The 25,517-nt window shown below is 40.2% G+C and overlaps 1 protein-coding gene across 24 annotated transcripts in view; it reads left to right on the top strand.

Moving 5' to 3' along the window:
- The window catches only part of TENM3 (teneurin transmembrane protein 3), a 486,507-nt gene that overhangs the window by 324,131 nt on the left and 136,859 nt on the right, over positions 1-25,517 (top strand). For 13 of the 24 annotated variants that reach the window (XM_074588367.1, XM_074588383.1, XM_074588378.1 and 10 more), the window contains 2 exons: positions 15,079-15,316; positions 20,384-20,476. In XM_074588367.1, coding sequence (XP_074444468.1) covers positions 15,079-15,316; positions 20,384-20,476 — 331 coding nt within the window. The remainder of the gene's footprint in view (positions 1-15,078; positions 15,317-20,383; positions 20,477-25,517) is intronic. The other 11 variants (XM_074588376.1, XM_074588375.1, XM_074588384.1 and 8 more) reach the window with 1 other exon arrangement.

Below are 25,517 nucleotides of genomic sequence, written 5' to 3'. Positions count from 1 at the left end.
GGGTGAGGGCTGCAGTTTCTTCTTGTGTCTAGACTTGCAGCACACTGAGGTCTGGCTGGTAAGATAAATTATTCCTTGCTTTTTCAAGAAGTCCTGTACAGTTGGAAAAGTTCTGAATGCAAATCGCCAAATGTGAAAATTCTTCAGATTTTCCCATTGTCTTTAAAGGAGAGCATCTAATACAGGTAACATGCCACAACGAAGCCCGTACTTACCAAAATTCATTAGAAGGTCTCCACCCAAACTTTACTGAGAGCTATAAAATATTTTGGAATCAAGGCTTGAAGTTGTTGTTGTGGAAGGCTTGCGCTGTTATGGAAGAATATTGCGATGCCAGTGTCTTATTTTGTAACTGTAAACTCTAAAATAGCTCTTAGCCTCTGTCAAGTAGTATCTCAATGGTGTTTAGAAATTTGAAAAGCCTTCTAAAGGCTCTAAAAAATTAAAAGAGCAATTTGGTTCGATGATTATTATTAAATGGTAACAAGTAAAAGAGGAAAACTTGGAACCAAAATGTACCTATTTAAAAATAAGTATTCACACGTAGAGGGCTTTACCCTGTTTTTATTGCCAGTTTAGGCTACACAATTAGTCAGTGCTTCTGTTATCTCGATGATCTGTCTGCTTGCTGTTGTAAATAACTTACACTTGCTGGTGGAGTTGCTGACAGCTATTTAGACTTTCAGCTTTCAGAAATGCTACTAATTGTCCATGTTTGTGGCTTCTAAAAGCATTGGCTTCTGAGGTAATTTTTGCAGCTAATGTACCTCAGTCTTCACTGTTTGTTTGTATTTATTTTCTTTAGATGTGTATTTTCAAAGTGTGAATCTCTCTAATAGACTTAATTCACCTGAGACTATAAAGCTACCCAGTAGCTTTTGCTGAAAATGTTACCTTGTTTGTGATGTCGGTTTGTCTTTGTGGAAGACAGAACGTTCTCCTGTAGTGCCGCAGGTAATCTGTGAAACCTCACACCTTGGGGAAGGATGCGCGCGTGAAATTTCCACACTTACCCCTGCACGAAGGCAGGAAAATTGGGCTGCAGGGAGCTCTTCAGGGAGCAGGTGGGATGGGTTGCAGGCACTTCATAGAGTCACAGAATGGGTAGAGGTTGGGAGGGACCTCTGGAGATCATCTAGTCCAACCCCCTGCCAGAGCAGGGTCACCCAGAGCAGGTTGGACAAGAACACGTCCAGGCGGGTTTGGAATGTCTCCAGGGAAGGAGACACCCCAACCTCTCTGGGCAGCCTGTGCCAGTGCTCTGCCACCCTCAAAGTAAAGAAGTTTTTCCTCATACTCAGATGGAATTTCCTGCATTCCAGTTTGTGCTCGTTGCCCCTTGTCCTGTCACTGGACACCACTGAAAAGGGTCTGGCCCCATCCTCTTGACACCCGCCATTTAGATTTTTATAATATCTAAATATCACTTCCCCACTCACAGGCACTGTCTGTGAAAAAGTGATGGGAACTTGACCCATATCAGAAAAAAATTCCGATATTCTGAATATCCCCTCCCATTCTCCACTTGGGTAGGAGTGTGGGGTCGCCCCTCAGCAGAACACAAAGCGTGCCCTTCCTCTTCCTCCTCCTCCTCCTCCTCCAACACGTTGGTCTGTGCGCTCTTCATTGTAAATCTAGGCTGAGGACCTTTACTCACCTCTGCCGTATCTGTTCAAATGTCACCCTTAGAACATCTTTCACGTCGAGAGCAACACAGAGCCGTCGGGCATGTAATGGATTCCCGCAGCCCCCTGCGCCGTGGTATCGTTAACCAGCTTCGGCGGCGAGACCCCTGCATGTACAAAGGTTCTCGCTTGCTTGTGATCACGCCGTAAGCCACTGGCTGTGTCAGGAATAGAAAAAAAAAAGGTATTTCCTGACTTACTCTGCTGCGGTCTTACCATGAGACAATTCTCCCTCCCAAAATGTTTGGTTTTAGCCCCGGTAGTAGTTATAAAAGCGTGTTAAATATCAGACTTCTCAGCCTGAGACCATCTGTTTCCCTTGCAATCACGTACCGCCCACACACACGGGTGGCTTGTCACCAGCCGTGGGGTTACAGCAGAAGACAAAAAGAAAGGCATTTTCCCATATGAAGGTTTAACCAGGAGACGGACCAGGGAAGCGTGTTCTGGCGGAGGAGGCGTGATTTTGCTAGAAATAGAGGGGTGTTTCCCTGCGAGTAGAAGGCTTCCAGGGACTCCAGTCATTCCGATCTCCTCTGGTGTCGGTGTCAGACCTTGTCCCCTTGACTGGGGTGTAGTTTGCTTGAGAAATCAAGCAGCGTGAGGTGGGGAGCAAGCTGTCTTTGTCACTGCTCTCCCAGCATCCCAGGGAACGCTTTTGCCAAATTTATTGCTGGTGAAATGACAGCTGTTAGGTATAAAGGGAGTTTACACACTTTCTGCACATTAAATCACTTGAAACTCAAATTCTGTTTATGTAGAAATTAGATTACTTATTAGGAGGCTTCAGATCAATCTTTTTTTAAGAACTAAATTACGTGCAGAATTTGTAATTCTGCCAGAAGGACATAGAATTGTAATGAATCGTTTTATTTAGCCTTTGCTTACCCCAGAAGAAGCAGCACCGTCTCTTTTGCTGCTGCGATTGCCCGGCAGGCAGGAGCATCCTGGAATTCAACTTGCGTTTGCGAACAGTATATGGGAGATTTCATCACTTTTCACTGCACCGTGGTGGTGATTTACTTTGTGCTTATTTGTATACTTTTGCCGTTGTTTCAAAAACAGTTCTTTTAGCTCTGCTCTTTTTGGGTCTTTATGTGTACACTATCAAAGGGTGTTGTTGTGAGCTGGGATTTCTCTACCTTCTATCTGTTCTGTCAGTGTCTGTCGTAGAACTACAGCAGCGTTATTAAAAGGAAGAGCTTACTACGACATGAATCAGCCATGGCTTTTTTTAAGGAGCTTGGTTCAGGCGAGAAGCTGTAAAGTTTAGCTAGAAACCAATGTCAAAGAGCACCTGCTGGAAACAGCTTCAGAGCAGCAACACAGTGACGACATTATGAAAAGTGTACAGGAAAAGGCAAAGCCTGCAGTCATTCATAAAAAATATATACGGAATTTAAATAGAAGAAAGACTGATTTTCACAATTTGCTATGGTTTATACATTTAAAAAATATTTCTGGAATTTCCCCCGTAACTTTTTCTTTATTATCGAACATAATCGTTTATTGTCGTTAGTTATACTACAGTCTGCTTAAGCTGCTCAGCAAACTGCTGTCCTTCAAGCAGAATAAATAGTGAACACATACAAACGTCTAATTAGATCACTCTCCATGTCCACTGATACCTCTGCGCTTATCGTAGATTCACTTCAAATGGTACGCGAGGTAGGGGAGACCGTGGTTGATAAGTTACGTGAACTGAGACAGACTGAAAGGCAGTTTTTGTTTCAACTCAGCAATTCAAAGTTTATGTTGGATTTGAGGGTTAATGACAATGGTTACTGAAAAGGGAAGCAGCTGCACTGGAAACCCAGAACATCTTGTAAGAAATCTTTTGCAATGGATTTGTTCTTTTGATTGATACCTAACTAGCCTTGATTGTCATTAGAATAGAATAATATCTTCCTGAAATCAAGAGGTTGTTGGGTTTGTTTTTTTTTAAACGTAAGGAGAAAGAGCAAAATTCTAATTCACATGTAAGCCTAAAAAGCTTATTTAAAGTCATTAGAGAACAATAGTTCCTCAGTTTGCTCTTGTGGAGGCCTCCCCCTCTTATGCGTTTCTCTTCCCTGACACAGTTAGGAGAAAAAAGTACTTAAAAGCTATTTTGGAAGCTTGGTTCCCTATTCTTCTTTCATGATCTGCATATTCCTTATACTTGATAAAAGATAGATCAATTAATCGATCTGGAGACACAATTCATCTGGTGACCTACTGCTTGCTTTCTCTCTTGCTCTGAGGCCCAAGCTGCAGTCTATAAGAATTTTTACCTTTAACTCTAGAGGCCAGGATTAAACTCGTTTTTTAAAAGTCAAGGCTGTAGAGTAAGCAGCTCACTTCTGTGTTTTCCATAGAAGTTTGATTGTTATGATTTTCTAATAAAATTGTATATGCTTTCTCGTTTTTCTTACAGTTTTTCTCTTAGCTGTTCGCTTTTGCGTCTCCTCTGTGTATTATTCATTCAACCCCTTTTCTGTGCAGTTCTACCATTTTTCCCCCCCCGGTTTTCTTTTCATCTCGCTGCCCCTGTTCCTTTTTCATTTCCTCCAAAGCAAAACACGAATCCCTCTTATCTGAGTTCTTTCAAATCTGATGAAACAAACCCACCTATTTGTGCTTAGAAGTTTTATATTGTGTTTTCCCATTCCTGGCTTATCTTTCACCGCTTTTATTAGTGCGGCCTTGTGTTCCCAGACAAGGCTGAGCGTGCAGAAATTGGTCAAGAATTTCATCGCTTCTAATGAACTAATTTGGGGGCCTTTCAAACCACTTTTGGATTTGTAAGTTTACAAAATGTTCGAGAGGCGCCATTAACCTTAACAAGTCCATGACAAAAATTCGGTTGACTTAATTAGTGAAGAATTTTCACCCTGGCGCTTGGAATTGGGGAAATCTGATGGTTTGTTCCTTCTTCGTGAATGTCAGCCATATGTCAGTAAAAGTCAGGTTTAGTAAGTAGTAAAAGAGCCTTTAGATGCTATTTTATTTATTGGGAAGAGAAGCATTTTTTTTTTTCCAGCCCTGGTTGTGTCAGCTGGAAGCTCTACATAATCATGACTTGTGAGTGTATTTTTTCAGGTTAAAGGTTTTGAAAGTTTGGGGTTTTTTTTAACCTGTACAGTAGTAACTGTGCTTCTAAAATAAATAGCTTTGGCAAATTGTTTTTCTTGGAAGTGTTAAGAAAGAAAATCAGAAGACAAAGAAAAACATACAGTCGTAGCTCACTATGGATTAATGATTTTGGATAGGAACCAAAATTATCTAACACTTGAAAATGCTAGGAAATCTATTAAGAAGTCGTACATCAGACTTTGCAATCCATACCGCGCTGCAGCTAAACGTGTGGTATGAAATGAGTACGTATATTAACGCGCTGTCATGTTGCCTGAATCAGGATTATAGAATGTACTCAGCTTACAGCTGAAGCATGGTACTTCTTTTTTATATCATTTATTTATAAATCACAATTTTTGCAGTCAAAATGAAGTGGCTGTCACTATTTGGTGTAAACATGAGGTGTTGGGTGAGCAAAGCAGGCAATGAGATACTCCACATAGTTTTACCTGTCTTTTACAGGCAGGTTTTGGCTATGTTCTCAAAGATTTTTCAGAGTAATTCCGGTCCTCTGTCAGCATTTTGGAAAGCTGAATTTTCCTCCCCCTACTAAGGCTTTCAGATGAACTTCTCCATTTTTGTTTCGTGTTTTGTTTTCTTTCAACGGAAACTTGAATTCTCTGGTTAAAAAGCTAGCCTTCAGTTTGTGAGCTCAAAACGTATCGCTCCACTGATTTCCTTGGGTTATCAGCAAAGAAGATTATCTGAAGCTAGCAATAATTGCATAAATTTCTAACTTCTGACTCGAAACAAGGGAGAAGGATGATCTGATTTATGAAGACGCAGGAAAGTCTGTTCCGAGTAGAACCAAATGTGACTTTAAGTGAAGCCTATGGGCTTGGTGATCCCCAGCCCCAGTGAGCATCACTCTGGGACACTGCTGTCCCCCGGGGAAAAAACCTGACCCCCCCAGCCCTGCAAAACATCTGAATCCCACCGTGGGGAAGCCAGGCCAGGAGCACGCCACTAAAGGCTGCATTATTATATTTTTGAATCTCTGCATAATATAAGCTGAATGTCATTTTGGTGTCTCAAGTGAGCAAGCTTTTGTCGTTTCTCACCGTGTGATAGCATCTTTTCCCAGTTTGATCTCCAGGTAAATTGTTGGAAATAAGTCAATGACATTTTATCATTGTTCTGTTCTGTTTGGGTTTGACAGACCTCAGGTCCTAAAAAGAGAATAGAAATAATGTCTGCTAGTGTCCCTGCTAACTGCTGGGTGCATTAGCCTGGAGCGGAAGGAGATGATGTTCACGTAATACGACAGCAGGATTGTTAAGTACACTGTTGCTTCTAGTTCATTCTGTGTGCGCAGTTGCCATCATGCGTTTTATGTTATCTTTTTTATTTCTTTTTCTTGTAAAGCAAGATCATAAGTATGTTACCCCAGCAGGTTAAATTTCAATTTACTTTAGCAATGTTTCTGGTTTTTTTTCATCTTTCTTCTTAAATCCCTCTGGGTCTAAACAGACCGCTATTAGGAAGGTTGTTTGCTGAACTAGTTCCCCTATAGCTTTTTTCACTGAAGCTGAAACGTTTGCCTCTGTTTTAGCTTTCGTAAGGTGATTAAGCCATCCGCAACTCAGTCAAAAACCTGCAAAGTTTCAGGTTACTTTGTTAAAATGCCTGCCTTATGGATGACAGCATCCTCATCGGTTTTCTTTGTTCTAGGTGAATTTGTTCTCCCAACCTGAGCTCTTACACCCCACGTGCTTTTGTGACTCCCTTCCGTTAGCTGGTCTCTTGTACGGTACCATGGGCAAGAAGGCGTGTATCGTTATATGCTATTTGAATTAAACAGATTTGGCCTGCCGTAATATTGACGGCGTGTTACGTATGTATTGAAGGGGTTAATGGAGCGGTCGCAGGCTGGAGGTGGGTAGTTGGAATGCTTTGAGAATCGATTCCAGCTAATGGAAAAAATGTTTTAAAAGTGAGCTGGTTCAGTTCCCACAGTGAACAACAGAGAGTGGAAACAACATTTAATAAACCTTTCAGAAGTAAATCCTCCGCTTTTTCCTTTCACCGCCATCTGTGGGAGAAATGCCCGCTTTCTTCTCAATGGGCAGTATTTCTTCCTGCAGCGTGTTTGCCTTACTCTGTCAGGTAGCAAGAGAAAGCTCTTTATGTCTTTGGACAGAAAAAAAATATTTGAAAAATATGTTCTGTTCATATGTCCTCTAAGACTTGAGTTTCATTGACTTTGTATGTTTTTGTTTAAGCGGCAGGTTGACCAAAAATAACCAACCTCAACAGCCCCTACTTGTCTGGGTTCTGGTAAATTGAAGAAGTTTTAACTTCATGCATCTTGTTTTACAAAGATGGTGCTGCAAATGAAAATCTCTGTTGTACTTGGATTACGGGAGAATGCTGCAGCTTCTGATTTGTCTCTGTGTCACCTCCATTTTAAAAATTAAGGCGCTTATAGGATTTGGCAAACATAACCTGTTACTTCTGAAAATAACACGCGATTACGTTTGTTGTTGTTGTTTGGGGTGTTTTACTATCTAGTTCTCATGCGGAGTTGAGGTGCTTACAGTAATATTTTTGCATTGCTAATTAAGATGATTATATAAAAATTGAAATTACGGAAGAGGTTTTGTTCTATGGATAAACCTCACTGAAAAATCCAAATTTTATTTTGCGTTTGAGAATTAGCACAATTTTAAATGCGGGGCATATTTGTTGTGAACCACGAACAGTCTTTATGAAACCTGAAGAAGATTTGTGAAAACAGCCTGTAATAAAAATCACACATGCTTCATAAAACACTACTTGATAGATATCACTTGCACCATTAAGAACTAAACGACAAAGGATGTAATTTCAGTTCTGGCATGCAATATTAATCGAAAGCCTTTAAAGCATCTTGCTGATGGGAACTATGACAACATGACATTGAAGAATTACGAACTAGAGACATCTATCTTAATCAGATTTTCAAAGTAAATGCCATAAAACACAAAGTTATTTTATCTATCTTCACAGGGTCACATATCATATAGGGTACATAGCTTTTTAGCTTGTTTATGCTAAAAATACCAGGGACAAAAAATTCTGCCTTTCAAGTAAGTTTAAAGTTCAGTTCATATAGTTTAGAAAGTTTTTTTGTGAAAAGAGTGTTAGTAACTGATGGTTTCTATATGCTGCAGTAAGATTTCTAAAACATTATGGAGAGCTGAATTATAAAACATAGCCAAGCGAGCACAGGTATTACCAGTGTGGAGTTGTTGAGGGGAAAGACTTTGCTGAATGGATGCGAAATGGAAAGACAAAGTTACAGGTGTGCCTTTAACCTGAAGGGACGCTCCTGTAGAGAGCACATCGGAAAGACACAACTGAAAGACACTGGTAAAAGCATTTTTTCTTTAGTTCCTAAAGATTGCATTTTTGGGCATGACTCATTTGTCTTCCAGCGTATATTTAACTAGTAAAGAACAGCTTCTGTATATTATAGGATATAAGAAATTATCAACATGTACTTTGTGGTTTAAAATACCAAGGTTACGTGTTGGGGACTATCCTACTGCCCTCCAGGGAGCTCCTGCTACTCCTCTCCTCTTGTCATCTGCTGGATCTTAGAGAGACACTTACGGTGTGTGCACCAGGAGACCCTTTGAGTTCCTCCACCATCAAATAAGTCTTTCTTCCCTTTCACAGGAGAAGTTTTTATTTCACTTCAAAAAGTAAAATAATCATAGAATCACAGAATGTTTCGGGTTGGAAGGGACCTTAAAGACCATCCAGTTCCACCCCCCTGCCCTGGGCAGGGACACCTCCCACCAGCCCAGGTTGCTCCAAGCCCCGTCCACCCTGGCCTTGAACCCCTCCAGGGATGGGGCAGCCACAGCTTCTCTGGGCAACCTGGGCCAGGGGCTCACCGCCCTCACAGCAAAGAATTTCTTCCTAATATCTAATGAAAATCTCCCCTCTTTCAGTTTAAAACCACTCCCCCCCATCCTATCACTCCACTCCCCAATAAATAGTCCCTCCCCAGCTTTCCCGTAGGCCCCATAATGTTGAGATTTAAAGAAAAACGTGTAATGTGAATAACAAAATTCAGGTTTTCTTTATCATTTCTTACAAACTTCAGGTGCATCAGGAAGGCAATGCAATCTTTCAGAGCATATCCCACTCTTAAATTCGCCGGTAGTTTCCGATAGCATGACAGGTTGTCACACCCTACAGGCAGCGTACTGGTGAGGAGACAAACATTGGCCCGCTTTGATCAAGCTACTTGTATGACTTTTTCCCATTTTATATTATAATAGTAGACACACACGCACACAAGATGCATATCTTGATCAAAGTGTCCTTGTCACTTCTCCACGTTCTTGTCACGGCGTAGCTGGCACAGAAGCACAGAGTGCTTCAAGAGCAAGTCGGTGGCAGCGACTGCGGGTTAATTCTGTTTCCCTCCGTGTGTCCATTAGTTATAAAGCGAGCAGATAGGGATGGTGCGGGCTGACAACAAATGCGAGTGACAGGGCTCTCCTGTGGTGGTTGGCACTGTGTCACCTCGTTCTTGAGCGTGTGGTTTGGATCCTTAATGCAGTTGGCAGGGCAGAGCCAATTTGGGCATGGGTAAGATTAAACAAATACTGGGGATTAACCACAAAATGAGCAGATAACGGCAAGTTCTCTTGGATTGCCTCCATAGCTTGTAAGAAATGATCAGAAAGGAAACTTGGAGTCTTGCGCACCTTGGCAGAAAAAGTAGACTGAAGCAATTTTTCTCTAAACCCATATCCTCCTTTTTGTTTTCATTGATTAAATACAGAAAGGTGCTCCCAGCCCAGAGACCTCTGGAGTGAATGGTTTTATTTGTCCGCAGAATCACTGAAGCCCTGGCCGTAGCGGTGCAGTCTTACCCCTCCATAAGCAGGGACTAAAAAAAAAGAGCTCTTTTGGGAGCTCTAGGAATAATTAAGCCGTAATATCCACTCTCTTCAATTTGCAGGGATTTCCAAGGTGAAGCCCACTTCTGCTTCCACTACTTTTGGAGATGGATCCATGTGTCAATTAGGTAAAATTTCAACTCCATCAAAGTGTTTTGTTGAGGAAATCAAACCCGTTCCTATAGAAATTACTTTCGACTGCTGGCAATGGGGGGCTAGCAGCCCAGGGACTGGGGACCTGGAAATGGTCCGAATGGACCTTTAATGGTCTGGAAAAGGTTCGAATGGACCTTTAATGGTCTGAAGTTGCGGCAGGGGAGGTTTAGATTAGATATTAGGAGGAATTACTTTACTGAAAGAGTGGTCAGGCACTGGAACAGCCTGCCCAGGGAGGGGGTCGAGTCACCATCCCTAGAGGTGTTTAAGAAACGTCTAGATGTGACACTTCAGGGCATGCTTTAGTGGCAGAGATTGTAGGTTGTTTGGTTGGACTCGATGATCTCAAAGGTCCTTTCCAACCATGAAGTTTCTGTGATTCTGTGAAATGAAAGGTTATCTTTTTTGTTACCAGTTTTCTAAAACATTCAGTCAACTCCAGCTGCTTACTCCTGGGTTATATCGTGGGTACTTGCTTTACCATGGCAGAGACTCATCTGAAGAGAGAGCAAAATCGGAGCAACTTCAGTAGAAAGAGTTAAGACTCATGCAGACATAGATATTGAATTACGTTATGTTCGCATTTGAAATGTTTATATCATAATGGAAGTCTTCGCTTTTGTGTTTGTCATGGAAACTCAAAGTTAACGTTAATTATACGCTATTAAAAAGCCTAATCCTTATCAAATGGAAATCACCTCTTTTTCCTAGATGAGTAGCTAGCTGACAGGTCTCAGTGATCTGTCTGTTATAGAAAGGCTATCACACAAAATGTGCAACAAATTGCTTTTTTTCATGGATGCTTGGTCTGCTTTTCTCCTTCTGAATTAACCCCTTTTCCCCAAATGGCAGTAGTTGTCGTAAACGTCTCTCTCTCTCCTTGCTTTTTACTTTCACATACGTGTTTTTCTGTATTCTTTCACAGGCTGTTCAAATTCTGTAACAATTAAATGATAAAATTAATTAAATGTAAATTACTTTTTGAAAAAGAAAAGAGAAAAAGGTTTTGTGAAAGGCTACAGACTGCGTATAATTTACCTCTACAATTGAAACGGCTGCTTTGCTTCACTGTGGTTCCCTGGGGTAAATAACAATTTAAATATGTTTTGAAAAATTCATATAACTGTAGTAAGACAGCTTTCTACCCGATTTCTTGTGACTTTTCCGAGTTCTGTACATATGTTCGCATGCATAATTATCTGATGCTGACTTTTGCAGCAAATGCCTCAAAAACGTGGGGCTTTTTTGTTGCACCTGAAGAACTTGAAGGCCCAGGCTGGTTGCTGGGCCGATTTACACGTGCTTCTTGCTGCAGAAATCTTCTCTTCAAGATGAATGGGATTGCTCTACAGTCATTAAGGTCTGGACTGAACAAGAATGTTTTAATTAAAATTTACCATTTTTAGACATAAACTTCCCCGTTCCCATACCTGCTTGTTTTTAGTGAAAACCAGACGTTTCCATTTAGATTGAATCAATTAGGATAGCATTTACAATCCAATTTAAAGCAAAGCAACTGTAGCTTTCTGCGATAGTTTTTAAGTATTTCAACCCAGTTGCGCTTTATCAGAGTTGAATGTTCTTTCTTCTTCCTGATAGTCTATAAGAAGGAAATTTCTAACAAGTGGTTTGTTGTGAGGGCCCTGGCCGAGTCCCAGGACTGCTCATCTTTTCCCCAACCAAGGGAGGAACTGTTTTCCAGACGGTATTCCAACAAGGTGAGTGATGGAGAGGAAGGAGGAGTCACAGGGTCTCGGTGCCGGCCGTTGGGGCACACACGGGGGTAGTTTCACTAGGAGCAGTCTCCAGCATTGCGGAGCTCATGAAGTATGTATCTCTGTCATGGAACTGCTGCTGACTTTATCAATTCCGTAATTATGAAGAGCAAAAAAACGAGTACTTTTCTGGCTGCGACGCTGATTTCTCAGGAGCGCGGTGCGAATCCCTTTACAAATATTCCTCAGTTTCCCTGTATGTGCAATGGGTATATTTTTACAGTGTCACAGGGCTGTCAAGAGGCTTAGTTGCTACCTAAGGCTGATGATAGCTTGGTGGGAAAGTCGCACTAATACCAAAAGCTGCTCTTTGGCTATTATGAAAGAGGAGTAAAAAAAGGGAATGTGGCTCTGGCTTAGGAACAAGCATTCAAAACGCGGCTGTTGTGATGTTTACATCTTCCTCACAAATCCGTGGGGCGAGATGGAAGTTCCTGCTAGGGACTGCGTGGCCATCAGAAGAGCTGTGGATTCGGGAAACCTGGCAGGTTGAAGACAAGATCGAAAGAGCAGCCCTCAGCGATCTCTCATTCAGAACGACAACATCAGGCTGAGGAAATTTAGAGGAATATAGATTTTAGCTCTATTGATTTATGGAAAATCTAATCTTGTTAAACTCAATTCTACCTGTAGCTCTTGCACAATTAGAAGAGGAATAAATCATTCCAGATTTTTCAGGCATTTCTGTTTCTGTGGAGGCTGGAGATTCCCTGCCAATTGAACTTGCCCTCGGACGCTAGAAAATGTCACCTGGCAGCATCCTATGGAGGCAGACAGTGGGCTTGGAGGACGTGTGATCTTTGCAGAGTTGCACTTCTCGCTCCCTTCTAGCCTGTGCCCTATGGTTACAAGCTCATCCCGCAACTCTTTATTTTAAATGTTACTTTATAGTTTCGGTGTCAGTAATGTTTGTATGTGATATGGCAGAAGGGCTTTGTAGGTTCACAGTAAATTTCTGGGGGAATAATCTAAATCCCAAACAGTGGCCTGAACAGCTGGCCTATGGGCTGAGGAATAGTTTCACACCTCCAGTATGTTAGTGATGGATTTACTAGATCTATGCATTTATTTGGGGAGTGCCTAAATATCCTTTACAGAGCCTTTCCTATCCCTCTTCCTTGCTGGCAGAGCGTGTGGGAAGGTTTGACGTCTACTTGAGACCAGCCGGCACAGTCCCTTACTCACACCCTCCTTTGTGCAAGAAAATAACATTATTTTATCCTCTGCTTTGTCTTCAGCAGAGGATGGTGCAAGATCTTTAGTACTAAAAATGATAGACGAAAAGATTGATTTTCAGCTGAGAATTTTAGATGAGAAGAGAAATTAATGAAGAAGAGGGGTGTCAGAATAACGTTTCAGCCTGCAGAGGAGGACGGTGTTGCATTCATGGCAACGCTGTTCACCAAGGCTGGGCAGGTAGGAGAGGCAAAAAAGGGAATGGCAAGGACAAAAGGTCGTGTCTTTAGGACAATTTTAAGTAATTTATCTGATTAAAAGTCACGAAAAATATTTAATTTCACTTGTAATTTTTTTCTGTAGTGTAATTAATCGTTTATACGTATATATTTACACATGCACATGTATAAATATTTACAGACACATGCACATATATGTGTATCTATAGATACATAGACCTATGTATTATAAAATATAGTTAATTCCGCGCCAACCAATAAATAGCTTGTAACCTAAATCTAAGTAGACATGGGAAAGAAGTCTTTGCTTGTGTTAGTCTATTAACTTTCCTTTAGCCGGCTTGTTGAAATGTGGCTTCAAGCCCTTGGCAGGGATTGTAATCGCACGCGGTGACACCCTTTGTGTCGGTGTTGGTAAAGACAAAGCTGAGCAGTTGTGTCCTTCCTGGAAGGTAATTTTTCATTAACGTATTATGGATTTGGTGTTGAAAACCTTATTGGCAATGTAAATGCTGCCATTATTTTAATGACAGATTCAGCGTTGCTGTTGTTTGTGAGAAAAGTCATATTGACCACACAAGATAACTGGAAAGGAGAACGGGGTTCTCAGGAAGGAAATGATTCCAAAGGCTGGATTTTCTCTGTAAGCTTAGTACGTCTGTTCCTTAAGATTCTCAAATTTTCTTACGTTCACGACATGAGAAATTACTCACTGTTAAGTTACTTTTATAGTAGTCACCTGTAAGTTATTGGAAACATCTGTTTCAACGTAAATACTTTTCCTGTGTTCTCTCTACCGAGGTATTATTACTGGGTTTGTAACAATTTGCAGTTCTAACCAGTCCCAAACAGGGAATTGATTTATGAAGATCAAACAACTAGTTTAAAAACTACATGAAAAGCATTTACACTGTGAGTAAAGTGCAGGCCCTGTATCTTCTGCTCTGCTTAACGCTTGGATTTATATTATTAAGTATGTTCTACTACATTAGTTTAGGAAATAGATTACGATTTGAATTACATATTGTTAAGTGTTCCGTTCTTAAGTGTCATCAGTCATTGCTAAATCATGACAAATGAAGTGTCTTGAGGTTTTTTCTAATTTTGTGTTCATTGGCTTGTGTGGCAAGGTTTGTCTTCTATTTATGACTTATTTACTACTGATTTTGCAGAACAGATTGTTAAAACCTAACATTGACAGGGGCGTTTGATTGTGGGTTTTGCTGGTTTGAGGTTTCGGTTTTAAGCTTTGTGGGGGTTCTGTGCTTTGGCTAAGTCAAAAAATATTTCCTTTTGTTTTGATGGGCTGCCTCTCTGATCACCTGTGACTTACTCCAAACTGGAGTTCTATTGCAGGGTGTGAAATTGGAAAATCTGTTCTGTGTGTGTTCTAATGGATGTGACGGTCATTAAGTATATGAGTCTTCTGACGTTGTAATCAGATGTGATTCAGTCTGTTAAATATCCATGAAGCAACATCTGCTTCACAGAGTGACCTTCTGCTAAAGAATACTTAGCATCTATTAGCAGATCATAGTGCAGATCTGCCTTATTTGAAATGCACCAAACTAGTCTGCTGCTGTTTAGCGACTAGCTTGTAATAATTTATTGCAGTTAAATAAAGCTTAAAAAACTCCATTAAATAATTATAGGGATTATATGCATTTTGAAAACCTTTGTGTTCTACGGAAATTACCCATTTAATTTCAGGGTTGGTTTGTTAAAAAAAGCTGAAATCTAAAGGCACATTAGGGGATCTGTCAGATGCTATTTTCTGTAGGTGTTAATAAAACCAGATTAAAAAAAAATGAAACAAATTAAAACCAAAAGCAATTTTACCATCTGTTGTATATTAATTAGAACTTTGTGTATCAAGGGTAAACTTGCTCTTAGAGAATGTCACTGAATGTCTGCTAATAGAATAATATGCAAATATATTAGATGATAGGATTATATTGAATTTCTCGTTCTGCTTTGGTTGTAGCAAATGCTAAGATGGTGTATAACGAACTTTAATTTTCTTTCTTCTTAGAACAACCTCCAAATAACCAAGGCCAGTCGACCCTGCAGCCTTTGCCACCTTCTCACAAGCAACATTCAGCACAGCATCACCCATCCATCACCTCACTTAACAGAAACTCACTGACAAATAGGAGGAATCAGAGTCCGGCCCCGCCGGCTGCTTTGCCCGCCGAGCTGCAAACCACACCTGAGTCAGTCCAGCTGCAGGACAGCTGGGTCCTTGGCAGTAATGCGCCACTGGAAAGCAGGTAATTACTTAGGTACTACTACAGACCTTCGAAAGAAAACGTTTAACTTGATGAAAGATGACCAGCAGCTAATACTTCCCCTCATTCAGCAAATAAAACTGAAAACTTTACGGTACTAAAAAAATCTGTCCTCTCTCTAAAATCCGCAGTGATGCTCTTTTCCCGTACAATGCCTATTGCAGAGTAATTGGACTCAGAGAGTATGTTCATTTTTCCATACAAGCATTTTCCTTCCTGGGCATAATCTGTGACTTTTGACTGTTTGAAGAAATTTCTTGCCTTGCTTGCCAGATGTGTTATGTGTCGAATATATACGTTTGCCACACAGATCAAATGTGGCAGGGAACTTTTAGTAATACTTTTTAACTCTTGCAGTAATACTTTTTAACTCCCTTTAAAGAAATACCCATGTGAGCCTAGATGTTTATTAAACTTGTCTAGGATTCGCTGTGACGAAAGAACTGACTTAGTTCTAGTATAATGATAAATTTGTCCTTGTCCTTTTTTGTCTTTTGGAATGGATAACTGGCTCTAGGAAAGAAGCAGCTAATATAAAGGGTGACACTAGCTTCTTTACATGCAAATGATGTATGATGCAGAGTGATCTATAAAGAAATTTTATAGGATTTACTGGCACAGAGCTGGATTTACCTACAGTGATTAATTAATACTCATGTTACACTCAATCAGCACTAAGTTTTTATCAATGAAAGCCATAATATTCCAATTTAGTCATCAAACTGAGCATTTATAACTGTATTGAAGCTGACAGTAATTCTTGAAAATGTTTATGAAATCCCTTCAGTTTATTCTTTGAATCCCTTTAAATTATGTTTTGTAGCAAAGTAAAGATAGTCCGGCTGATTTCGACTGATTGAAGACATATGTGACCTTAAGATTCTCTATTAGGTAGTTTTGTTTGTTAGGTAGCTGCTTCAGGCATCTCTTCCGTCAGGCTGCTGGGAAGGGCTATTCCTTTCTTCGTTTTCTTGGACCCTCCCGTGTTGCTGACGAGACACAAACACCGGGGACCAGGATTCCACTGAAGGGATTTCATCTTCACATTCAGACAATTTAGTACATTAAGAAAGAGTTTTCTTATAGAACGAATAAGTTTGTAGTGGGAATAACATGTTTGAGGTTTTCCAGACTAATCTTCAGTAGATGGGTAAGGTCTTTGATGTTTACTTCTATTGCCATCTATGTTTTTATTGTGTTTATAAAGAAGACGACATAGGACTTGAGGAACGAGAATACCACTTCCAACCTGGACTTAATATTTTTGGCCAAGCAGGGTCTTTTCATCTTTTAAATGCTCCTGATGAAAAGCTAAGGGTAGTTGAGTGTTCAAGTTTGGAACACTTGTGAATGAGCTGAAATGTGAAAATTTCACATAAAAACTGACAGAGCCCTACTGTAGTTTCTCTAATAGTCTCACTTGGTTGGAACTCTGGAGGTGAAGAACCCATCTTATTTGTCATTGATTTTTCCCTTTTTGGGTACGGTTCCCTACTGAGCGTGATTCTTAAGCTCAGTTTCAACTATATTAACAACTTTGTGATAGGTCTCTTCCTTCATCCTTTTTTCAGCGTAAAAGAAAGTTTATTTCATCTTTGGCAATATTTTAGCTTATGCCCATAGTCAGCGCTTTTTTTTTTTCCTCCTTTTTTTTTTTTTTTTATCTGACTTAGATGACGGCCATTTAGAGGTACAGAATGTGAATGTCAGCATCTATACATAGCTATCTTTCTATCTCTATAGGCTCATATTGGTGATGGGTGGCATAAAAATGACATACAACTTGCTCTCCTGTATAGCCGGATAGTGAATAGGCTGGTTTTGTGTATGTGCGTGGAGGTGAGGGATGTATTTGCAAAGCCTGAGGGAGGCTTTAGTCCCTATCGTTTCGCAGTAGTAATGGAGGTGACTTTGAAATATGTATTTCATAATACTGCATTCGGTTGTATATTTAATAGAATATTCTGCAATTTGGCTCTGTGTAGAGTTAATGCTTTTGTGTAAAGCATTGCTGTTACTGGTTAAATGGATGAACTGAGGTGACAGATCGATAACGTCCAACAGAAATTCCGATTTATGGTTTTTTTAAATATAAAAAGACTCTGCTTAAAATTTTATGAGAGCCTAAAACTGTAACTTGGATTACGTGAGTGCTTCTTTCCTCTTTGATGCCACCTTTAAATGACAACGAGGTTACTGAACGGTGGCAGAAATTGTCATCACTTTATTGGGGCAAAGGAAAATCTACATTTAAAAAAAAAAAAAGTGAGACAGTAAGAAAATATTTCCTGCAGATTTCCTCTGATTTCTGCAGGCTGCAGGACTTTGTCATTGGACATGTAATGACCTTTTCTATTTGCCTCTTCGCCAACATTCTGCGAGTTAGGTTCAGCTGTAGAAGCAAAAGATCTGCTGGAGAAGTCAGCGCCTTAGAACAACTTTAACTTTTGAAGAAATAAAAAAGCAGGATTATATTGAATAACTTTCCATTTTGTTCTTTGGATTACTGGTTGGACAGCCAAAATCATGCAAATGCATGACTACATGTCAGGTGTCTGAATATTATAAATGATGATTAAGTATTTAAATATTAGTAGGTTTTTTTATCATCATTGGTTTTTAAGTTTTTGTTCACCTACTAGTTCTAGTCATGAGTTCTTGAGCGCCAGGATCATTAGTTACATTCTCAAGGCTTTGTGTTCCGGTAGGATCTAAGTTACTGATATTTAAAAAATACTTAGTAAATCCCTTCTTCAAATGCTTTCTCTGTTAAATATTCGAATGTGCAGAATTTTCCTAAGGCACAATCAATTATGTATGTCGGAGATGTGCAGAGGAAAAGTATGTTAGAATTCATAAATTTGTTGATAAAAGTAAGCTGGTAGCATCTCTTAGTGCATTTCTCAGGCAGTATTTCTTTAATTTTAGGCATTGAATGTCTAAGATAAATTTGTCAGCAAGGGGAAATTTACATATTCCGGTCAAGGAATAAATCTCTGAGAGTATTATATAACTTTATTCAGAATTTGTGCTAACGTGTCAGTGAATCAAAGTAGAGCTTTGCTTTTTCTTACTTAATTTGCTCTATAAAATACCTCATTTTTGGAAAGATGGTTGTAGTTTGCATGATGGACTGTGAATTTTTTTATAGAAACTAACCAAGAAACTAACATGTTTTTCATAGTCTGTACTGATACTGCTTAGTCTTCTCTTACTCCTAATTTACACTTAAAAATAGAGTGGGTAGGAACATTACTGTATTCAGTTACTCATCTACTAATTTGACCGAAAAGAAAGAGGGAACTGGTTGAAAAAATACTTGATGGCTGGAAAATACTGCGGCATTTTGAAGGATTTAATTAAAGCACTAGAATACCTCAGAAGTGGTACAGACAAAACAATTCCTAGAATGCGTTACTTCAAAACCATTCTGCAAGCTTGATCCAAACCTCCTTTTCGAATGCGAAGATTTCAGAAACTCCTAAAGTGTGATGAGCATACCCGTATGTCTTTATTGGGGTGGACTGCCAATGAAGCTAGCGCCTTCAGCATTGATTAAGGTGTGGAAAGGGTGTTGATAGTTTCCAGGGAAGTCTTAAATCAATTCATGTAGGGGCTGATTGATTGTCTGCAAAAGCACAGTGTTGCTGGAGGTTAAAGTCTGCTCAAAGCAGCTATTTTACGCATTCCACCCACTAAAGCAGTGCCGGGTTTAATCACATTCAAAATTGTTCCGTTCTGTAAGTCTTCCAGGTTTTCACACATGGATGTGATTAGACATGTTACGTATATCGAGAAGGCATGGTCCAAAATAAAGGCAGAAACTGAGGGTGGAGTTCAAGTCCCGCTCTTCTGAAGACCTCGTGTCTCAGTGTGGGCATCTGGAGGAGACAGGACTCCACTCCACGTAGACTGCTGAGGGCGTGAATGCATTTTTAAAGATTGCCATGCCGTAATTACAGGGTCAGTATATACACACGTTAGACATGTTCATTAAGTCAGACAAGCAGTATTGTTTTCAAAGGCTGACGAACAGAAAAGTTCTTTTGTTTTTTTGACATTCTGCTGCAGTCGGGTGCTCACCAGGCATCTGGGTTTGAACCCTAGCACACTGCGCCCGTATGCTTATAGGCTTCCCTTGGTGTGAATAGTGTCTTACTTTAGATTTTTGCTTGATCTCTCTGGCAACCTTCCTGCCTAAAAATCCCGTGCTGTCCCCATGAATACTTGGAATTTGACCACGCTGTGTATTTCGATCCCTGTCCCTTAGGCAAGCACTGATAGACCAGAATTCAGCAGTATTTGCACAGTATTCCATGAGTTATCATCCCCCTCTTCAAAAATATGCAGTCATTGAAGGACGTATAAGCATGGACCCAAATTTTTTTTCCAAAATTCATCTTTTCCTGTTTTAGATAGGAAAAAAGAAATATACAGTTCTAAACAAAATAATAGCGCCTAGCTTTGGTTCTCCCCTTTCGTTTTCTCACCATTCCTTGAGAGAGCCAGAGTCTGCAGTCCTTCCTTTCCCCCCCCGCTGCTGTGCAGTGTCATTTGCGGAACACGAGATCTCCGCTCGTGCTGGTACCCAGCCCTCTGCGTATTTTCTGGCTGACTGGCTGTGCCAGAGAGCCAGCAAGAGACTGTCTTTTAATAGTCTCGGTTCACTTTTTATTATTTCATCTCTGCTCCAGCCTCATCAAGTAAACAACATCCCCCACTATGCGCTGCTCGGTCCTTACGCCTGTCTTGCCACGGGCAGCAGCCGGGAATTTTATTCAAGGACTTGCACATAAATGAGGGATCACCAAGGGGTGGTGACCACCTAATGGTAGCCTTGTAAAACCCTGTCTTCAAGTTACAACCCAGCGTGTAGTTCAGAGGACAGCAGGAAAAGCAGATCAATCCCACATTCAAAATGCAGTTTTGCACATCTGTGGAAAAAAGAAAGTTATGCAACAGAAGTAGTATATTCTTTTTGTGGGATCATCCCATCCTTTAATTTGAAATTGCCACTCTAATTTCATCTTTTTGTATCTTTGTGTGTAGAGAATTAGGAAATCAAGCAGTCCTTGCAAATGGTCATGACAACCTTATAGAGATGGATGTGTTTTCTCCAACATATCACGATAGCAGTTATGGGTACGTGACTCTAAGTGTTTGCATGATGCTGACTGTTGACACAGAAGACAAAATGTAATTTTTAAAAAAACTTTGGTTACAATAGTCAAAAACATCTCGGACAGACTTCCTCATCCTTATATCTGATTTTTTTTTTAAATTATACTTTAAATAATCTGTCAAACTGACTCGTGGTAAATACAAAATGGTAAACTTTGATTGCCAAATCTCGTTTGCTTTCACTTGGGAAAATAAGAGTGTGGTTGAGGTTGTATTAATTCTCTATGGCCTGATTCTGCAAGCTGTTGCAAACTATTTGCATGCTTACACAGTTGCCAGATCTGATCCTTAGTTTGTAATACATTTACTACTTAGCAAATGTTTGTTTTTGAAATATTATGACATATTAATGTAGCATCAGGAATGGCCAATCAAAGAAGTTAAGAATTATATCTAATCTGTAGTATTTTTTACCGCCTAGTTTGAAATTGGAACTGATCATCAATATGTAACTGGAAATAAAGAATTCCATATAAATGTATTTCAATATTTCTATTATTGTTCTATTGTTCTATATCGACTTAACTTTGTCATTAACATCTGTCCTATATTTGAGCTATATTTTGGCATCCTTGTGCCAAATCAGTATACTTGGTTTCTGATCCACACCAAACAAACAAAAAAAACCCTGACAATGCTAAATTTTAGTAAAGAATTGGAAATCATAAATTTAACTTTTCTTTTTTCTTTTTTTTTTTTTTTGTTTTGTTTATACTATGGTAAAATCAGAGCTTTATGTTCAAATTCTGTTTTGCTAATTGTCAGTCTTAACACTATAAAAGAGGTGAGGTGCTGTTTGATTAAATGAGATCTGCATCTGCCTAATTCCTCTGTAAAATATATTGACACTGTACATTGATCTGCTTCGTATTCCAAAAACTCTTAAACTTTCACTTAGTCACAAATTAAAATCAACACCAGGAAGAGAATGGTATGTTAAATTCAATTAGTTAATCATTATTGGCAAACTCAAAGATACTACAGATATTTACCAGAAGACCCTAATATATTTTCTTTAAAGTTGAAATGTAAGCATATTGTATTAAAAAAGAACAAACCCAAATATTATTATTCCCCATAGGCCAATTACCATACAATACTGATTCAGATGCATAATTGCTGAAGTAGAGTTAATAGAGCCGTGGCTGGTTTATGCTTAGTATGTTTGTCGTGGGACCACCAAATGCAAGTATTTTGGCAAATGGACTATGTTATATGAAATTCCTGTTAGTTGATACTAATTCAGGTAACAATACAATGAAATTTATCTTGTTTGTAATCCCTTCATTTTTAAAATTATGCTAGCAGGGATCACCTCCTGATGCGAAAGTTGTCCAGAGATAATAACCCATCAGTTCCAAAGCGTAATAGATTGGAGACCACAACATGCAATCAGCATGAAGATTCAGTTTATCAACCTCACCAACACACTGTGTCACAGCTAGAACCATTATATATTTGTTTCTTTGTTTTCGTGTCATGCGTGTGTTGCATTATGATCTACTGTTTCTTAGTTTGTATGGCTTACGGAGAGAATATTAATCTAATGAATTTGACAATTTTAGTGTTAAAAATGGTAATAGAAAGGGACATTTTGCATAGAACTTCTAATGATTCATGCGCCTAGACTTAAAGAATAATTGTTTATAGCTTCAAGAGATTTGTGCACAGTGCATTAATTATCGTAAGGCAGCTGGAAATCTCAAAGTATTTTAATGGTATGTATTGTTGGCTTCACTTGGTACCACTATTCTTTTCTCTAATATGTAAACATAAGTTGGTATACCTGTTGGCAGATCAGCTTAGTTTGAAGTAAAAAAGTCTGGTTTTGTTTTACCTAACCTGACAGTCCTCTCCCCAAATTATCTACATGTCAAAATCTGAAAAAAAAAAAAAAAAGATTCACCATCAGCAAATGGTGATTTCTTATTTCTTATAGATAAAGCTTCCTAGCATTTGCTTTTACTATAGAATCTCCTCATTTTCTGAAAATTTCGTATTTTTGCAGGGTTGGGCTTTGAAAACTTCCTGTTGTATTTAAGTAAGAATTCTTCCCAAGAGGTTGGCTGGAGATTTTTGTCATCTGTTGGGGAAAAAGTTCAGAAGAGCTGAGTTTAAAAGAGGTCAGGTTGTTATAAGGGCAGGGTGAATTAAATTCCAGAGTGGAAGAAGCCAAGAGTGCAGAGTGGAGAGGAGGAAACTGGAACTGACTGGGCACAGAAGGGGTAGGAGTGGGCGTGCAAATGGGTAGATGGAGTAGTCCAGAAGGAGGAACTAAGAGTAGCTGGTTAGGCAAGGTAGGTATAAAATGCTACAGGAGCAGGGAGACTGAATATCTAGGATGAAAACCAAGATTATTCCTTGTCCTTTACTGTCCTTTACTATTGGTGAAATCCCTTTGGATAGCATGCACCTCATCACCTATAGGACTGACTCAAGACAATGAGAAGCCTTGGCTGCTGGCATATGCTCCAGTAGTGACAGAAGCCAGAAATAATCAAAACTAAAGTTTTTGTAGTTGTGATGGCCTATGCTGATAAGAAACCTTTCAATGCAATCTCTGAAGTTCTTCTAACTTGCTTTAAAAAAAATCACAAACAGAAAAACACTTTGGTAAGAAAAAAAAAACCAAAAACATCAGCACACAAAATTTACAAAGTTAAAAGCTAACGTCTTTCTATGGTTGCTTGTCTACAGTTGAGCCTGCCATCCCAATACATGCAGCTCGAGTTGAACCAGAAAAGAATTTTAAAAGATTCTGGAGATTCTTTTTGTTGCATTCAGACAGGTGAGAAGACAATACCAAACATCATGGCAAAGCAAAGACCTGGATGCCTGTATAGTGCCAGCATCCAGCGTCTCTGATCATGTTGGTTGCACAAAGAGAAGTGCAGCTCCAAGAGGGCATCTGTGGAGATGAGTACCATTAAAGATAAAGCATCACCCCCTTCTGGGCACAAGGTGTAACCTTCTGCCTTGGGGAATCCCTGCACGGTGGTCACTCACGTCTACACATCTTGGCACGTTGCATATGAGAGCGTGTGGAAGTGTAGTATGCAAGTTTCCACCAAGGAAGAATAAGGACTGGAGAACCGGAATGACGGTTGCATGGGATGAACGTGTGCAGTTGCCAAGTCAGTGGTAGTGGCTGTAACTCCGAGGTTATGACAGTGCTGTCACTGCAGTGACATGAATCTGGCTGTTTGAGTGACTGCTGGTAGCGTGGTAGTGGCAGCACGGGGTTCATCACGGGTTATCACAGACCCGGAATCGCAAGAGAACCACGGCTATGGAAGTCAATAAGTGAGCTAAGGTTCACAGATCCATTATGATGGAAACTTCAGCCTGCTTGCAGCTGGAGGCAGAATCAGATCCTATCAGGCACTGACAGAATAATGCTTCACTTCTTCCACTTCCCTCTGGTTTTATCTCCTTTTAAAATGTCCAGTAGCCCAGTCAGGTCTTTCAGCTGCAGATGGAATTTCAACCTTTGTTCCAACTTCTGAATTGATCTTTGGGTAAATAATGCAGCTCTGAGTCTCTCTTAAACCACATTTACTTTTTGGAATTGTCTCCATGTGCCTTTTGAGACATTTAGAGCAATTGTTCTCTTTCAGCTTTATGAAGACAGCGAGGGTATTTATTAAAGATTGGAGGAGTATTTGTGCCCTCCCTTTCTTCTTTGATTTTCTCCCTGGAAAGCTTAACTTATTTATTCAATATTCAGGACAGGAACTGGCCAAGATTAGAATACCTCATCTCAGAGACAACTTTTCTCTCTTTCTGTCCGGTAGGGATACAATTCCAGAAGAGCAGAGAACAAGATAAGGAATTGTAATATAAATTCTTACTGCTCACATGAGCGTTTCTAGTTGTCACGGCAAAATCCAGACGCTTTCCTCTACTCTCTCTTCCTTTGGGGAGAGGAAACCTGGAACAGCATGAGCACCGTCAGTATCAGAAAGTGCAATAAGGGGCTGTCAGGTTCACTCCAACTTATGCCTCCTTCAGAAGTGAATATCACCAACAACATCCAGAGCCAAGTCACTTACTGAAGCCTAGATGGAAGTCTGTGTAAGTACTCATCCTCTGAGAGGCCCAGAAGAAGCCTGTAAGGAGAACAGAGCCCCGTGATATTTTTTCAGCAGTACATTAAGTCTGCTTTCACTGTCCGCGGGAAGGTAGGTAACGGGACAATCCTGCAGTGAAGAGCACGAGTAACTGAAATCGTGGCAGGCTTCGTTGCTTGCCCACCCAGACCACAAGTCCTTCTTTGCGTGCGGCTCCTGCTCACTTCTGCAGAGCGTGGCTTAGCGTTGTTTGCTTCCCTTCCTCGTCTTCAGAGTGCAGCAGAGCAGAGAGGAGCACGGAAGAGCAGGCTCGGCAGAGCCAGCTGATTATACTGGTTCTTTTGATCCTAGACATGCGTATACATATCACAGAAGTGAACTCCTCCGGGGGAGAGAGCTTGCAGCCCGAATCTGAATTTGGAGGAACAAATAATGGGATGTTTACAGGTGCCCTCTGCGTGCTGTAGCACTGTGTTCTTTCTTACAGCACCAAGAAGGCAGGTGCGTTGCAGAGGAAGAGAAGCAGTTTGGGGCTTTTGTCGGTATCCAGTCCTTCAAGTCACCACGTCCCGGTGGCTTTCACAGCAGATGGGGAGATTGTTGTGTCTGAATTGGCGTTTGAAGCTTCAGCTGCAGGTTGCCATGCCTGACTTCTCCAGCTTTTTCCAGCAGCAGCCAGCAGTGGACCATAACCTGCCAGGGGCCAGATGTGAAAGAACACACAAGCAGTGAGGAAGGCACTTGCAGCCCTAGTAGTATTTTTTCTCTTTTTCTTGGCTTTCAGCCTTCAGTTTGTAAAGAAAGCAGGGTCCTCGGTGTAAACCCACCCAAATTCAAGCCAGTCTTACCACATGTAAAGTGTTTTTCTGAAACATTTGAATAAGCTGTTAGAAGAGGCTTAACTCCAGTTCCCACAGATGTTTCCTCTGGTT

This window comes from Larus michahellis, chromosome 5, assembly GCF_964199755.1.
Source record: "Larus michahellis chromosome 5, bLarMic1.1, whole genome shotgun sequence".
Classification (NCBI taxonomy): Eukaryota; Metazoa; Chordata; class Aves; order Charadriiformes; family Laridae; genus Larus; species Larus michahellis.
The sequence above is the reverse complement of the archived record's forward strand: the minus strand, read 5'-3'. Positions and strand labels throughout refer to the sequence as shown.